Source organism: Pagrus pagrus (assembly GCF_965226575.1).
Source record: "Pagrus pagrus genome assembly, chromosome: 23".
NCBI classification, from domain to species: domain Eukaryota; kingdom Metazoa; phylum Chordata; class Actinopteri; order Spariformes; family Sparidae; genus Pagrus; species Pagrus pagrus.
Window position 1 is genome coordinate 615481 of NC_140205.1, and position 16186 is coordinate 631666.

Sequence of the window (16186 nt, forward strand, 5' to 3'; positions counted from 1 at the left end):
ATAATAAATAATTAAATAAATATTGATATAAGTTTAGCTCCCTGTAGAATAATTAATAAGAGCTTTCACCCGCTGCAACTTCAAAGTGATTAAAACATATTAATGAATCAATAATTATAATCTAATAATATAATATACATTAATCTGAAATGGGACCTTCTGCATAGGGACTGTTTTTAGTTTAAGGACTTCTGTATAGTGATGCTCATTTTACTGAAGCATAACCAAATAATTTAGTGTGTGGGTTTTGTTTTGGGTTATGAACATTTGAATGATATGTACGTCAACAATCCAATGGTGAGAAAGACAAACCAAAAACATGTACGTTTAATTATGGAATGTTACCAAGTACATTTACTCAAGTACTGTAATAAGTACTGCAATAGGCATACTCAGATATTGCACTTTTTACTCCACTACATTAATTGATAACTTTAGTTACTAGTTACTTTACAGATTACATGCTGTTCAGAGCCACAGGAGCAGCGTTCTGATAACTGGGGGAAACAGTTGATACTCTGACGTTCATGAACACTTTTCACAGATTCAACTTTTCACTCGAGTAAAGTGTAATTACATAAGAAACAAATACAAAGTAAAAGAACAGGGTTGTTGTTTTTCTTTGCTGCTGAAGGGCAACGTTGTGCAGTTATGCTTCTTTTCAGAGTAATGTGCTCAGTGAAGGTCGTAATGTGATGTAATATGAAGTCAGTGCTGATCAATGAAGCTCGCTGTTTGTCTGAATGAGCATATCCACTGAAATTCATAGACCGCGCACACAAGGACGTTCTGTGGGTGAAAGAATCAATGAGTCAGGCTCAACAGGATTCTAGTGAAACTGGGTTCATTGTACGATACAAGTGTTCTGAACAAACACTATATAGAAACAAATCAAACAGTGCTTATTTCTACATTTATTTCATTTAATTAATGTTATGAAACTCTCAGACTTCCTTTGTGTTTTACTGCCCTTACAGTGCAGGAATCCTTGCTGGTGGTGATCATTGATACATTATCAGGTTATCAGGGATCCATAATAATAGATACACAAGTGACTAATAACACAGAACAATACAACAACAATGCAGCTACATTTCATGTGTTCCTCCTTCAGGTTTCTGTCTCAATCACTTGGTTTTATGGAAAAATATCCCATGAAAGAAGAGTTGATTTAAATAAACCTTTCAGAAAATATGGTTCATGATTTATAGTAAGTAAACGGGGGGGGGGGGGGGGGGGGTCAGTCCCAGGATGACACTGTCTGATGATATTTACGATCATTTACAACAATTTGAGAACACTTTGCCTCATCAGCTACAGTCAACAACAGCAAGGACAGGAAGAAAGAGAGAAAGTCCCCAGACTCCCTTATAAAATCGCTCAATTTTGAGAATTGTTGGGTTGAGAGAAACTTTATAAACTCTGAGAAGCACTGTTTCTGACAAATTCTTCATTATTTGGACCTTCATGTAAATTCGGCATGTGTTATTATGTTAAAGTCTCGTTTCAGAAGGTGCTGCAGCCCCCTCAGCACAGGGGCTGACCTCAGGGGCCTAACATCCTGGAAACGGCCCTGTTTGTACTCTGTAACCCTGCGTGTGTGTGTGTGTGTGTGTGTGTGTGTGTGTGTGTGTGTGTGTTGTGCAAGTCTCAAAAAAACATCTCCGCACACCACGTGCACGTGCCTTCAACCTGTAATTTAAATATCTGGGAGAGCACCTGAAGGCACAGTGCGTGTGTGTGTGTGTGTGTGTGTCTGTGTGTCTGTGTGTGTGAGTGTGTGTGTGTCTGTGTGAGTCGGTCCACCTTAAATCGCTGCTCTCTGCACCACGTGACTGTATTCCTGGAAAGTTCCTGGAAATGCTTCTTTTGTGTTTATGGAGCTCCGGTTATCAGGCGGCTCGCTGGACTCGCTGTGTCCGCAGCACAGTGACGGACTGACGGACACCATGTTCGGGACGCACACGGGGCTCTGCTCGCTCTCCGGGACTCGGGAATAAACCCGTTTTGTGGTTCGGGGTTCCGACCGGAGCGCGGATCTGTCCCGACTGACACACTTGACGTCTGCGCGCGGAGGCTGAGTTTGTCGCGTGTGTCTGAGCCGCCATTAGCGGCAGGAGAAGAGGACGTTTAATAAAAAGTGATGGTTCCGGAGCGGACTGCTGCCGCGGCCGGGTCCGGTTCTTCTACACGGACCGTCAACTGGCACCGCTGCTTCTGAGCTAACGCGTGTGGCTAGCTAGCAGCTAGCTGTGAGCGCGAGCATCTCGCAGGTTGGTTTGTGTCTCATAACTGACATGAAGTCACGTTCAGTGTTTGTTGGTCGCTCGTGTTACGAACAGTGTGGAACACCTGCGCACTGTGCGCGACCACACTGTGCCAAACTCCATTCATTATTTTAGCAATTTAACGTCACCGCGGCCGCTGGCCAGTGTAAACACGCGCTGACAATAAAACAATGTTTGTATCTTTTTTATTACAGTTCAGGCGTCATTTCAGCAGAGAAGAACCGAAGAACCGTCTTATTGATTGGATATAGATCGATGGATTAAAGGAGCACCTTGTGAAATATTTACAATATTAATGAGGTAATAAAACAATTTATTTCCATCAGTGAATAAACCAGCTGTTCTCAGAGGAAAACAAGGTCCCAGAACACTGTTTGAAGCTAGAAGGGTGGCAGGGTCCGCCACATATAAACAAAGTAAAACAATATAAATTGATTTGTCCTTTAAGGTCAGTTTACATTTACATTTAGGACCTTCAGCGCTTTTGTCCAGAGCGACTGACAATAAATACATTTGTCACAAGAAAGAAACTACAACATTTCACCGTCGATAAAGTAAGAATGGAAAAATCGAAACAGTTTTGAAGCCTCGTCTGAGCGAAGCAGCTGCTGTTCATCAGGACACCTGAAGTACATCAGTGCTGTGACTGAAGTGCTGAGGTCAGTTTGTTTATTCAGTCATGAAAAGAGTCTGATTATTTTTATCTGGGAAGATTTACCAGTAAAACTACAGACTGCTCCTTTAAACATTAATAGGTGACAACAAACTGAAGAATCTTTCACCTCACACCAAATTCAATTCAAAATGTTAGCAGTTGTGACGTCGCCTCAGCGTTCTGACGCATTAACCTGCTGGAAACATGTTGTACATGTAACACACTGTGGTGATGAACAGCAGCAGCACTGTGAAACACGGCACCGCTGCTGCTCTGAAACCTTCTAACGAGGAACCGGGGAAACTGTCACGTTACGACAAATTATATTCAAAATTCTCATCGTTTTACGTTGAGGATGAATGTTTAAATGTGTTGTTATTTACATCCCACAAAAACACCAGTGTTTACTTTGATTAGAATCTCTAGTTATAAAATGAATAAACATGTCACGTTACACCAAATTCCATTTAAAATTCTCCTAATTTAACATAAAATATATTCCTGCTCTACTCGATATACTGCAACTGAAATGTCTTTATGAGGTATCTGATAGAAAGAATGACTACAATCAACTTAAGGTTGTTTATTTGAGTAAATGTAAAGACTTCCATTAGTTTTTTCTAGTAAGAGAAACATTAGATTACACCAAATTCCATTCAAAATTCTAGCAATTTAAGGTTGCCTCATTTGTCGGCTGGTGTACAAATCTGTTCATAATAAAATACTTATTTTTTTCTGAAGATTAAAATCCTGTCTTTAATTCTGCATACACTAATTAACTAGCCAAGTAGCACTCGAACACAGAACAATCCAATAATAACTGGCAGTTAATGTGAACACGAGTCATTCCCTCAGTTATCTGTTAGTTGGTTAATAAGTTATAAATATATTTATATGTATAACTCCACATCTTATTTTTTTTTTTAAATGTCAGACCTGAATCTTTTCAACTATTAGGAATGATGTTTTCTGCCACATTGACTGTGTACAGCTGTTTTTAATTTACTCAAATTATTGCAGGTTACTTTTTCAGTAAGTCGTTTGGTTTCAACATTAAAAACGTCTGAGGTTACATCCACAGATGTCCTGTGTTGTCCGAAGATATTCAGAGTAATCAATTGAACAGAAAATCAGTTATATGAAAAATGTCCAGTGTTGCTGTTGAGTGAATCACTTGTTAGCAGAATTAAACAAGAGACCCTGTTGATGTTTAAAGCGTCTCTGATCCTCCTGTTTGGTTTGTATTTTGATGTATGAACAATATTATCTTAAATGATTGAATTTTTTAATGTAGTTCAGTGTGAGAAGAAGGGGACGAGTCTGCAGTAGAATGTCTCTTTCACACAAATTAGATGAATTGAAAAATAAAGATAACAGTAATGTTGAGCTCGTCCTGCTCAGTCGGTCTGTTCTGATGGATTTGGTTTGTTCCAGGACAGAACAGACCGGTTCAGACCCGGTGCAGCGTCTTCCTCCCCTCTCGTCTGGCTGCTGCAGACCCCGTCCCATGTCTGAGCTGTGGGCCTAACTCTAGGCTGAAGGTTGGACCTGTCCAATGACCTGCCAGTCCTCCGAGTCCACAGACAGCATCGAGAGCGACAGACGAGGCAACAACAACTCCAGGGCTGTGGAATCAGACGAGAGCCGCATCGCCTTAGCCATGAAGGACCTGAAGAACACAGGTGTGTCTCAAACCTCACGGTCTCCATGGAGACGCATGTCCATAGTTACCTGTGTTTCCTGTTATTGTTCTGACTGTTTCCTGTCTCCCTGTCAGGCTGGTACTGGGGCAGTCTGACCGCTAACGAGGCCAAAGAGATCCTCCAGGACGCCTCAGAGGGCACCTTCCTGGTGCGGGACAGCTCTCAGAGAGATTACCTGTTCACCATATCCGCCATGACGTCCGCGGGTCCGACCAACCTGCGAATCGAGTACAAACACGGTAAATTCAAGCTGGACTCGGTGGTTCTGGTGAAGCCGAAGCTGAAGCAGTTTGACAGCGTGGTCCACCTGGTGGAGCACTACGTCCAGCTGTCCAGGACCAGCGACAAGGCGCCGTCGAACTCTCAGCCTTCTGCGGCGCCACCCAACGGCACGGTGCAGCTGCTGCTCACCAAACCCGTGTACACGGCCACGCCGTCGCTGCAGCACCTCTGTCGCATCGCCATCAACAGGACGACGCGGCAGGTCCAGGATCTGCCGCTCCCCAACAGACTGAAGGACTACCTGACGGACTACACCTACAACGTGTAGACACGGAGCAGGACGAGTGCAGCGCATCCACTGCGTGCAACACCATGTGACCACTGACCCGTCCCAGCATGCCTTGCTTCCTGTAAGGACCCGGGAATCAAACGGACACGCAATAATGAGCGGGAGGAGTCGACCACAGGAGGAGGTTTGATCCACTCGACGTACTACACTGCAGTAAGTACTTGTACTACGGTCAGTACTGCGCTGTGGTGAAGTAACTGACCAGTTTAAAAACACACTTTACCTTTTCAAACTACACGGACACAGTAGAGTGCAAACCTCCACCCGACAGTCCCCTTTGGTACTCACTCACAGACACCAGCCACCTGAGTGCAGCTGTTTTCATCCAGATCCAAAGTTACACAAATGTCAAAAAAACGCCCTGTTTGACAAGAATAAGTTCCTGGATCCGTCCCTCCATCTGGATCAGCACCAGAAGTTCAGAACTCAATCCAAGTGGTGGACAGACGGACGGACAGACAGACGGACTCAGGTGAAACCATAGTTAGTTACATACGTAACCACAGATCTCTGAGTCACAGGTGAGGATCCAGGTCTTCGGTGTTCGAGAACTGCATCCACACTTTACTGTCTTTGTTAGAATCATTTTGTTGTCAGGAAAAAGTGAAAACACCTGATAAAATATGAAAACTGACAAATCTACGATGATTGATTCACTGATCAGCTTCAGAATCTGAAACTTTGGCTGTGAAAGACGTAACACCTGGATTTTTATCTGATAATTACTTTTTACATGAAAACAAACGAGAGCAACACGATGAGACGTCAGAGTCACAGAAATGATCTGATTCATCAATACTTACTGAAGACTGGTGGTTTAGTCGTTCTCCACATGTTCATCGGTTCAGTCAGTGGTTGAGTTGTTGAACCTGCCTGCTGCCTTCACTGACGTGATTAATTACAGTTAACTGCAGTTTGTTCGACACTAATGATCCATTAAGACTTTAATATCCAGTGGATACAAAAAACTGTCAGAGAAAAGTTAAAGATGCTCAAAGCAACGTTCAGTGTTTATTTATATATTTATTGTTTGTCCGATCAAAAGTCCAAAATAATATTGAATTCATCTTCATATGAGACAAAAAAACATCTGACTGAAGAAACCGTGTTTATTTTGTCTAACATTTGTTTTAAAGACTCAACTTTTATTATTGGAAACTGTCTTCATGTCCTCGATCGAACCGGTGACGGACGCGTTTAATAAACGTCAGTCAGGTGAACTTCAGTACTTATTATTATAAACAAACTAGAATCAACATTTCCTCCAGTCAGTTTGTTGTTTCTACCTCAAACTCAGAGAACGGAGCCCTCTGATTGGCTGCCGTGATTGGACGACCATGAAGAGTTCACCTGCGTCCAAACGTTTGTGAGGCAGCAGGACGAGGTTTCCTGATCGATGAGCTGCGTAGAAAACAAACACGCGTCCTCGTGTTGTTTTCAGATGAACTCACGCCAGAGTCACAGTTTGACCCCTCTGGGCTCCCGTTAGACTTTGTCCCCTCTGGATGTAGTACTCTGGAGCTCTGAGCCAATCGGATCACAGAAAAACAAAGACACGGTGTCACACAGGACCTGTTGGTCCGGCCCTGAAGAACCGGGAGAGTTCACATCGTGTTCAGTTTGTTTGGACGTGATGTGAACACAGAAATCTCTCTGACCATCAGAGACGGCTGAACGATTAAAGGAACAGTTCACCCGAACTAAAACCTTTCAGTCTGCAGGAGCCCCGAGATCACAGGCTGATCTGAGGAGGCGATATCTGCACCCTCGATGTGCAGTCAGGGCCAGTTAACGCTCAACAACAACAACAACAACAACAACAACAACAACAACAACAATAATAATAATAATAATAATAATAATATTAACAACAATAATAATAATAATAGTAATCCAGCAGAAAACTGATGGATTTAAATCAGAAACTAAACAATCACAAGAAATAAACCAAATGCACGCAGACATCTGATGCAGTTTTTGGACCTCGGTACCAACAAACGATCGTGAAGGTTTCCTCAGAAATTCTTCTTTCAGTGTTGAATTTGGTTGTTTTTTGTTGTGGAGACCGTTTAACCAAACTCCATTTAAAAATCCTACATTTTTAGGATTCTTTGTTGAAAGTGACCTATTAACACCCAATGAAACAAAACCTTCTTTAAAACGTCGGGTCTTCTTGTAGATTCAGCGTGTGTTGGATCTTCAGAAGCACTTTATAACAGAAACTGACGTTTGGAAACACAGAAGTTACATAAGTGAGTTCAGCTGGAGCGTCCTCGTCCTCGTCCTCGTCCTCGTCCTCTGTCTAAACAAACATGGCCCCCAGATCTGACTCACCTGCCCTGTGGAGGCACAAACCTGCCAGGTAAAGAAAATGAGACGTAAACTGAGCCTGATGGAAAGACGCTCCCTTGTTAAATCATAATTTTGAGATAAAAGTCGACATTAATCTTATATTTGACTTTTTATCTCATAATTATAACTTCACACGGGAGCATTAGTGTTTCTACTCAAGGTGAAGTTTTTAAACGTGCCATTCACCTGCTCAAAGCGTGAACTGACTCCTTTCTGTGACTCTGAACGTGATCATTAATAAAAACCACCTGCAGCTGTGAGGTTGTGGCTCCACCTCCACGGCAGCGTCACCTGTCCAGGTGTTTGAGGGGGCGGGGCACTTTGAGTCCATCGTGTGGCTCCAACAGTCGGTCACTCAGGTAAATGGGACTCAGTTTGGATGTGACTGTCGACTGTGCCTGATGTTTCCGTTAACATCTGTCATGATGTTCCTCTTTATATCTTCATGTTGTACGGGGGCTAGTCGCTGAAGGGTCACTTCCTGTCTTCAGCCACGGTTTCACGCTGATAACGAGCCTGATCTCCAGACGTACAGCCGGCTCTTTCAATGAAAAATCTTTATTACTGAACATGAAACACCAGGAGCAGGACCATCCCTGCAGATCTTTGTACATATCACGGCTGTGGGCGGACTGAAGCCCGCAGCTCTCGGCCTGTTTTGATTTTGAAAGTATTTATTGATTGTGTCACACTGTGTTTTCTGGTACATTTTTGTAAAGAAGCTGCGCAGACTGAAAGCATGTGTTGTTGCTCTGCCGAGCTGCGCAGCAGCTCTGCCTCTGTAACGTCGATCAGCTCAGCCATGAAATGAATAAAGTTTTTATATGGTGCTTCATCATGGTGATGATGTTGTTTTACTTCTCTGCTCTTTACTGTCTAGTTTCTCACCATTTCTCTGTTTTTCACTTTTACATTGAGATGTTTAAAAAAGACTAAAGTATGAAACATGAAGCTAACTGTTTTTCTCAATATCTCAACATTTTGTTTGTATTATTATAAAAACTGAACACATTTGAATGGAACATTTGAAAAGAAGAGAAATCAAGAATGGGAAGAGGAAGAAAGGAACTCCTATCACAAATCTTCAAATTTAAGGTTTGATCACTTATCAGTAAATACAGACACCAGGAAGACTAAATAATATGAGTCCTTATGAACATGTGGGGTGTTCTCGGTAATTCGGCATAAATAAGAACTATCAATCAGAGATACATTTCATAATAACCATAATTTAAATATTGGATCATTGGATGTCCTTAACATGGAGGCAAAGGGCTGTAAATACAAATCCTTCTTTTTATCTTGTGAGTAGCTGAATATTAGTTATTTTTTATTTATATATTCAGCTCATTTAAGTCTAAGTAATACTGCCTACTACAACACGTCTACTTCATGGAAACCATTGAGCCGAACTCCATAGATGAATCTGTCAGTTTTAAGATGCTACAAACTTTAAACGCTTACAGAACAGAACGTTTTCCTTTTTTACCGAAATAGCAACTTTGGGGTCTTCAGGTGATTTCGGCATTTATTATATTGAAAAAATTGCGTTTACATTCGTAAAAAACGTAATTTTTGCATTAGCCTGTAGCTAACGTTACCGCCCTCAGCACGGCGCTTCGTGTGTTAACTGAGTGTTCAAATCAATGTGATTCTCTGATTATTACAAATATGTAATATAAATGATCATAAAGTCGATTAAAGTGATTCTGCCCAGGACGATCCGTTGTTTGCTCCATGAAGACCAGTTCCAGACTCTGTCCTGGCGCCTCGGAGCTGCTCAGCGGGCACAGATCACACACGAGCCGGAACCAGACTCTCCCGGCACGTTCGGGGTTTGTCTGATCGTAAAAACTCTTCATTTTAGCATTAGCTTCATTTTAGCATTAGCTTACGCTGTTTGCTAGCTACTGTCCACGGCTTCTGAAACAGGAGTTGGGGCGAAACGTTGAGATGTCCTGAAAGGTGGAGACACCTCTGAGTCTCAGGCCGAACCGAAGAGCTGGTTATAAGTATTCAGTTAAAACGCGTGAACGGTTCCTGAAGGTTTCATCTGATTTCTAGACGTGAAAACCTTTCAGAGTAACTGAGGGCAACACCGGCTAAACCTGAGTTCCGCTCGTATGTTTCGAGTCGGACACAATAACATTGAGCACATGTAGTTGTCGGGCCGGAACCATCACAGTTTTCACGATGGATCATCACGAGAGTTCGTGACAAGACAACTTTATGATTTATAGAAGCAGGACCGACTGTCCCCTCTCAATGGACCCGACACACAGAGCTCTGCTGCGGGCCCACAGGCTGGAGCTGTCCGGGCAGCTGCTGGTCAGCGACACTGTCGTTCCGCTGCTGTACCAGGAGGAGGTTCTGACGGAGGCTCAGGTGGAGACCATCGAGTCTCAGCCGACCAACAGACAGAAGACCCTGAAGCTGCTGGACCTCCTGCCGAGCCGCGGGCCCCGGGCCTTCCACTCCTTCCTGCGGTCTCTGGACGACTTCAGCTGGGTCCGAGACAAGCTGCTGCTGGAGCTCCAGACACGATCTGGACCCGGACCTGGACCAGGACCCGGATCTGGACCTGGACCTGGACTTAGCTCCACAGGTGAGCACAGACACACAGACAGCACCTGTTTCTAGACCACGACAGTGTGCTGAGACTGTTAAACCTGGACTGGGTCAGCACAGAGACTCTGAAGTCTGTTTACAGCTGTTTACAAATGTTTACAGCTGTTTACAAATGTTTACAGCTGTTTACAAATGTTTACAGATGTTTACAAATGTTTACATCTGTTTACAGATGTTTACAAATGTTTACAGCTGTTTACAGCTGTTTACAAATGTTTATAAATGTTTACAGATGTTTACAAATGTTTACAGCTGTTTACAGATGTTGAGATTTCTGAGTAAACTTTTGATTTAACGTGTGAAAATAGAAAAAGGCCCCTTGTGTCCATCCAGCTCACTCCACTCGAGCTGACTGACCTGGACCACATGTCCACAGAGACCCTGAAGCTTTTTAATGTAGGAAACCTCCATTTTGTTGTATTTTGATGGTGAAAACAGAAAAAGGAGGATTTTCCATCCGGTCCAGGTTGTGACGACGCAGATCTGAACAAGTAGAAAACAAACTGATGAAAATCATGAAGAAAATCAAGAGTTTGGATAAAAATGTTTGTAACTGTGAGATCAAATAAGTGAAAGTAAGAAATCTGACAACTGATCAGAAGACTCAGAACATGACGTGTGAAAACCTCAGAAATCATCACTTTTATTATTATTATTATTATTAATATTAACATTGTTGTTGGTGTTGTTGTTCCTGTCAGTCACACTGACGTTAAAGAAGTGAAATGAGGGTTTTGTTGGTTGAACAAATTTAATTCAGCCACAGAGACATGAAACTATAAACGTGTATTTAATATATAAATATCTTTTCTATATTTAAAACACTAATACAGAAGAATTATTTACTGCAGGTCAACAAACGTCCACACGGCCGGAAACATTAACACGTGTGTGTGTGTGTGTGTGTGTGTGTGTGTGTGTCTGTGTGTGTGTGTGTGTGTGTGTGTGTGTGTTGATTGTGTGTTGCTGTGACCTCACACTCAGACTGTGTGTTGACTGAACACAGCTGATCGTGTTATTTTCTCTTTGTGTTTGTTGACACTGGCGTCCAATGAGAGGAGGCCAAACAGGACACGCCCCCCACCGATTGGTTAATACTGAGAATGAAAGAGACGATAAAAGTGAACCTGGAGACGAAGTCACCTTCACCGTCCTCACCTGTGACCAGGACTCAGTTCAAACTGCTGCTGAGTAAAAAAAGTTCCTGAATAAATAATCTTTAAAACAGAAAAAATCAACGTCTTTAGTTCTGAGACTCGTAATCTAAGATTTAGAGATTAAATTTCAGATTATGAGAATTAACATTAAGTCTGAAAGTAAAGTCATGATGCACCAACAGTATTTCGATCGAAGTCAGAAATCTAAGATCGTTTTTTGGAATGAAAGTTATAAAAGTCTCGATTTAAAGTTTGATTAAAGTCAGAACTGAGAAATAAACAGTTGTTTACTTGAGAAAGTTAAAGTCATGAATTTATTTACTTTCTGAGATTTAATCTGAATTTTGATCGTTCAGGTTAAAGTGGGAGTTTAAACAGGTCGAATCTGAGATTAATCACATGAAGCTGCTTCATCAGATTATTGTCAAAATGACTTGTGAAATCAAACAAAAGTCATAAATCTGAAATTCAGTTTAATCTGGAAACAAAATGTCCAGAAAGAGTTCTGGTTCTGGTTCTGAGAAACAACCTGAGAAGTTCAGAGATGAGTCTGTGAATCGGATTATAATCTCTGGACTGTCGCTCTCTCTGCAGACGCCTGCCGTCTTCCTGACTCGGTTCTCCAGAAGGTTCCTTCGGACCAGGAGCTGTCCCGGCTGGCGTCTCGGCTTGGTGCCGAATGGGAGTCGGTCCTGATGGATCTGGGTCTATCTGCAGAGGCTTTGTTCCGCTGCCGGTCCGATCACTCTCTCAGTACTCAGGCGGCCGTTCTGGCCGGGCTGGTTCAGTGGAGACGACGTGACGGCAGGAAGGCGACGGTTCAGAGACTCGTTCAGAGTCTGAAGGCTGCTGACGTCCATCCGTCCGTCCTGGAGGACGTTCTGATGGGACCGACCCGGGAGGCTTTCATCTCAAGTCCTCCTGAGAAAATGTTCTGATTACGAGACGTTCAGATGCTGACGAGGAGGTTTTTATAAGAATAATGTGTAAATGAGTTTCAGCTCGTTGTTTGTCTTCTGACAAGAACTGAGATCAGCTGGTGACCAGGAGGAGACGGTGGAGACCAAAACCAGAGAGACGACTGGACCGTGTTCGTCTTCTGACGAGCTCAGGGCCGAAACTGACGTCATCGAGTCGTCTGCTGACGTTCCTTCTCTTCAGCGATGAACTGCTCGGTTTATAAAATGACGAAAGGTTTCACAGAGCGAAGGATCGAGATGATGACTGAGATGATGACTGAGATGATGACTGAGATGATGAGCAGGAGACGGTCGTTTAAGATGAAAACATCAATCTGAGATTTTTATTAAAATTCTTCATTTGAGGGGGAAACAAGTTTCTAAATAAAATCATTTATGAATCTTCAGATTAAAGTCTGAACTGCTCCTTTAATCAGCGGCCTCAGACTGATGAACGCTCCTCGGTCGTGCTGTCACTTTGCTTTGTTAGCTGAGTTTCTCTCTGACAGGATTTTCCTGCAGTTTCCTGGAAGTCGACACACATTTCTTTGAAGAGGACGATTAGTTTTTGTCCGAGGAAAAACTTCAACGAGCTCTTTGTGCCTGGGAACACACACACACACACACACACACACACACACACACACACACCCTGTTCAGACCTGGTGGCAACATCCATCCTGAGTAATCTGATTACACGTGGACAGCTCTCTGTGCAGGTGTGAATGCTGCACATTCAGAGCTGGTCTGAGCTGCGTCATCACCAGACTCCCTTTAAAAAACGTCTGATTTTAAGAGTTGATGAGTGTCAAACAAACTCAGGTTGTTCTCATGAGAACATTTATTATTTAAAACTGATCTGCTGTCAGAAAGTGTCTTTGTTTCAGTCAGGGGTCAAAAGAAGAAGAAGAAGAAGCTACAACAGGCTGGATGGGTTAGTTAACATCACCAGACTCCCTTAACAAATGTGTCAGTTTAGTGAGTTGTTGAGTTGGAGACACTTTATAAACTGTGTGAAACTCTGTCTCTGACTGATTCTGACTGATTTGTTCCTTCTTGTAAATTCAGCAAATGTTCTCCATGAACTTCTGTCTGTCTTTGAGCAGAAACATGGCGTCTGTTGGTCCCTCGGGTCTCATGTTAGTCTCAGGTGTGAACGGCGCCTCAGTCACGACTCTCTCTGCACTTCATTAATTCCTCAACAGCCTGCAGAGCTCCAGTTCCTGCTGAGAATCAGCTTTCTGTCTGTCGGGTTTTAAGGTGGACTGACGAGATGACCGGCCGCTTCATGTAATGCAGAGTAGACTTAATAAAAACATGTTGGGTTCTCCTGGAGAACAGGGAGAACAGTTCTTTAAACACAGAAAGGAACCGCAGCAAATATTAAAACGTTTTATCGTGAATAATTAAAAAAGGCAGCACGTGTCCTCAGAGCAGCGACGGCTGACGAGGCCGTCTGTTCCTGCTCAGCCTTGATTCAAAAGAAATAAATATGTGTATAAAACAATCCCCTGGTACGTCAGGATTATGTGATAAATCGGTCTCAGTCTCATAGTTTGTCTTTTAATCCCATAATCTCATTATGACTTCATACAATAAGAAGTTAACACGGAGGATTTCTCTCTGCCAGCTCAGTTGTTGTGTCTGTAAGTGGCAGACCTGGGCTTCTGGACCGTGTTGTGATAACTTCAATATTTTCATTTGACAAAATCAAACTGAAAATCAAATGTTTGTTCACTGAACTAAAGATTATGAGTTCAGGACTCATTGTAAAGTGATAGAAACGTGAAGCTGCTCGGCTCAGACGTGAAGCAGTTAACGTGGTGTCGGATGATGTTGGATCATTTTGTGTGAGTTTGAGGAAACGACAGAAGCAGTCAGACGTCTGTGAGCGTGACTGGAAGCAGCAGCGTGGAGCTCCTCATGTGAGTTTCTCAGAAAGCTGTGAACACTGAGCTTTATATCCTCACTGCTTCCAAGAAACCGAGCTGAGGGAGGGACGCTGCCACAACACACTTTTATTGTCTGACCCGACCGACAGCAGCTCGTCACCTCCCACAGCTCGGCCTGACGTCAGAGCAGATCTGCTGCGGCTCTGGTGTCACAGTCACAGTACTCTGTTACAAGCAGACGTCTGAAGTACTCGAGTACTGTCAGCTTCACACTTTGAACTACAGTCAGATAGTTTCATCCAACATCAGGGTCGGGCCCCTCACAGGGTCACCAGAGGGGTCGTCAGATGGACTCAGCTGCTGGTTCCAAGTTTAACAACTGTCAACTTCCTGTTGTTGGTCCGATGTTTGACAGACAAACCTCAGTGCTGCCCCCCTGTGGCTGGAGAGCAGAAAACATCGCTTTAATACAACCGATGAGCTCTGCAGGCTGAGAGGCTCAGAGGACGAAGCACGATGCTTCATACTGCTGCCACACAAACTCAGGATGTTCTGGTGAGAACGCTTCTCACTTCTACCTGAGCTGCTGTCACACACGTGCTGAGTCTTTGTTTAAGTCAGGGGTGAAGAAGAAGAAGACGAACAAGAAGACAAAGAAGAAGAAACAGCAGAATGATTTCCATGTTGTTATTGAACCAGTCAGCTCAACATCACCAGACTCCCTTAACAAATGTGTCAGTTTAGTGAGTTGTTGAGTTGGAGACACTTTATAAACTGTGTGAAACTCTGTCTCTGACTGATTCTGACTTATTTGTTCCTTCTTGTAAATTCAGCAAATGTTCTCCATGAACTTCTTTCTGTCTTTGAGTAGAAACATGGCGTCTGTTTGTCCCAGTGATGGACGGGTTTGTTTGATACAGAGCAGGAAGTGACATCACAGCTGGTCACTCAGACGCAGGTTGATGTCAAAGATCTCTTATAGACTGCGAGCGGCTTCGTGCTGAAAGTCTTCAGAGGATGTAACTCAGCTCAAACTTTCTTCTTCTACAGAATTTTTTGTTCTGATCCCGTCTGAGTCTCACTTCCCAGAATCCATCTGTCTTCCTGGTAAAACCTCTGCAGCAACGTTAGACAGCCCGAGTGTGTGTCTGAGTGTGTGTGTGTGTGTGTGTGTGTGTGTGTGTGTGTGTGTGTGTGTGTGAGTGTGTGTGTGTGTGTGTGTGTGTGTGTGTGAGTCCCTCTGGGTGATATTAAACCTGATTGGTTCCTGCAGGGGGATGTGGGTCACTGCAGCAGCAGATGGAAACAGTCAACAACAACACTGAGTCTGACTCCAGCTCAGTTCATACTTCAGTTCCACCTGAACCAAACTGTGAGTGTCATCTGTCGTCCTTTATTGAGACGGGAGGGATCGTTCACAGAGACGAGGCAGGTCTGTGATTGGCTGGTAAAAATATTGTTTACGCCAGATGATTGGATGAAAGTGTGGAGAGATAAACTTTAACTTTACAGTAAAAACATGTAATGTTCTGATTTAAATAACTAAGGAGGAGATGGCTGAGCCTGACTTTATATCATCAGGAGGAGACGATGGCTGAGCCTGACTTTATATCATCAGGAGGAGACGATGGCTGAGCCTGACTTTATATCATCAGGAGGAGACGATGGCTGAGCCTGATTTTATATCAGGAGGATACGATGGCTGAGCCTGACTTTACATCATCAGGAGGAGACGATGACTGGAGGGTTTAGTTTTGGGTGAACTGTTCCTTTAAGACTCACCAGGCTGTGTCCTCCTCAGGAGCTCCTGCAGACAGAACTCAGGGCTAACAGCCACCTGTGAGTCCTCTCAGCTCTCTGCTGCTTCAAGCCTCAGATGTTGTTTCTGCAAAACAAACAAACAAATAAACACACATCTCATTAGGCAAACTCCATATAAGGAACTTCCTGCTGGCAGCTGCTGACATCATCAAAACTCACA

General features: G+C 43.3%; 2 protein-coding genes across 4 annotated transcripts; both read left to right on the plus strand.

The window, feature by feature from the left end:
• Positions 1-1812: 1812 nt before the first annotated feature.
• socs2 (suppressor of cytokine signaling 2) lies at positions 1813-8404 on the plus strand. 3 transcript variants are annotated; one of them, XM_084346260.1, is made up of 4 exons: positions 1813-2273; positions 2483-2588; positions 4378-4625; positions 4721-8404. In XM_084346260.1, the coding sequence occupies exons 3-4, from the start codon at positions 4499-4501 to the stop codon at positions 5194-5196; spliced, it is 603 nt and encodes a 200-aa protein (XP_084202386.1). In that variant the 5' UTR covers positions 1813-2273; positions 2483-2588; positions 4378-4498; the 3' UTR covers positions 5197-8404. The 3 variants fall into 3 exon arrangements, with proteins under 3 accessions (XP_084202386.1, XP_084202387.1, XP_084202388.1); XM_084346261.1 differs by having other exon boundaries at positions 4383-4625; XM_084346262.1 differs by lacking the exon at positions 2483-2588.
• An 872-nt stretch (positions 8405-9276) lies between these two features.
• Positions 9277-14994, plus strand: cradd (CARD and death domain containing adaptor protein). Its single transcript, XM_084346240.1, has 2 exons — positions 9277-10174; positions 11949-14994. Exons 1-2 carry the CDS (start codon positions 9799-9801, stop codon positions 12290-12292), a joined length of 720 nt encoding a protein of 239 aa, XP_084202366.1. The 5' UTR covers positions 9277-9798; the 3' UTR covers positions 12293-14994.
• Positions 14995-16186: the final 1192 nt, after the last annotated feature.

Excerpts from the sequence above, each read along its gene's own strand:
- socs2 (XM_084346260.1), top strand. The coding sequence starts at position 4,499 with ATGACCTGCCAGTCCTCCGAGTCCACAGACAGCATCGAGAGCGACAGA. Across the intron at positions 4,626-4,720 it reads GAAGGACCTGAAGAACACAG|GCTGGTACTGGGGCAGTCTG; the intron begins GTGTGTCTCAAA and ends TCTCCCTGTCAG.
- cradd (XM_084346240.1), top strand. The coding sequence starts at position 9,799 with ATGATTTATAGAAGCAGGACCGACTGTCCCCTCTCAATGGACCCGACA. Across the intron at positions 10,175-11,948 it reads ACCTGGACTTAGCTCCACAG|ACGCCTGCCGTCTTCCTGAC; the intron begins GTGAGCACAGAC and ends CTCTCTCTGCAG.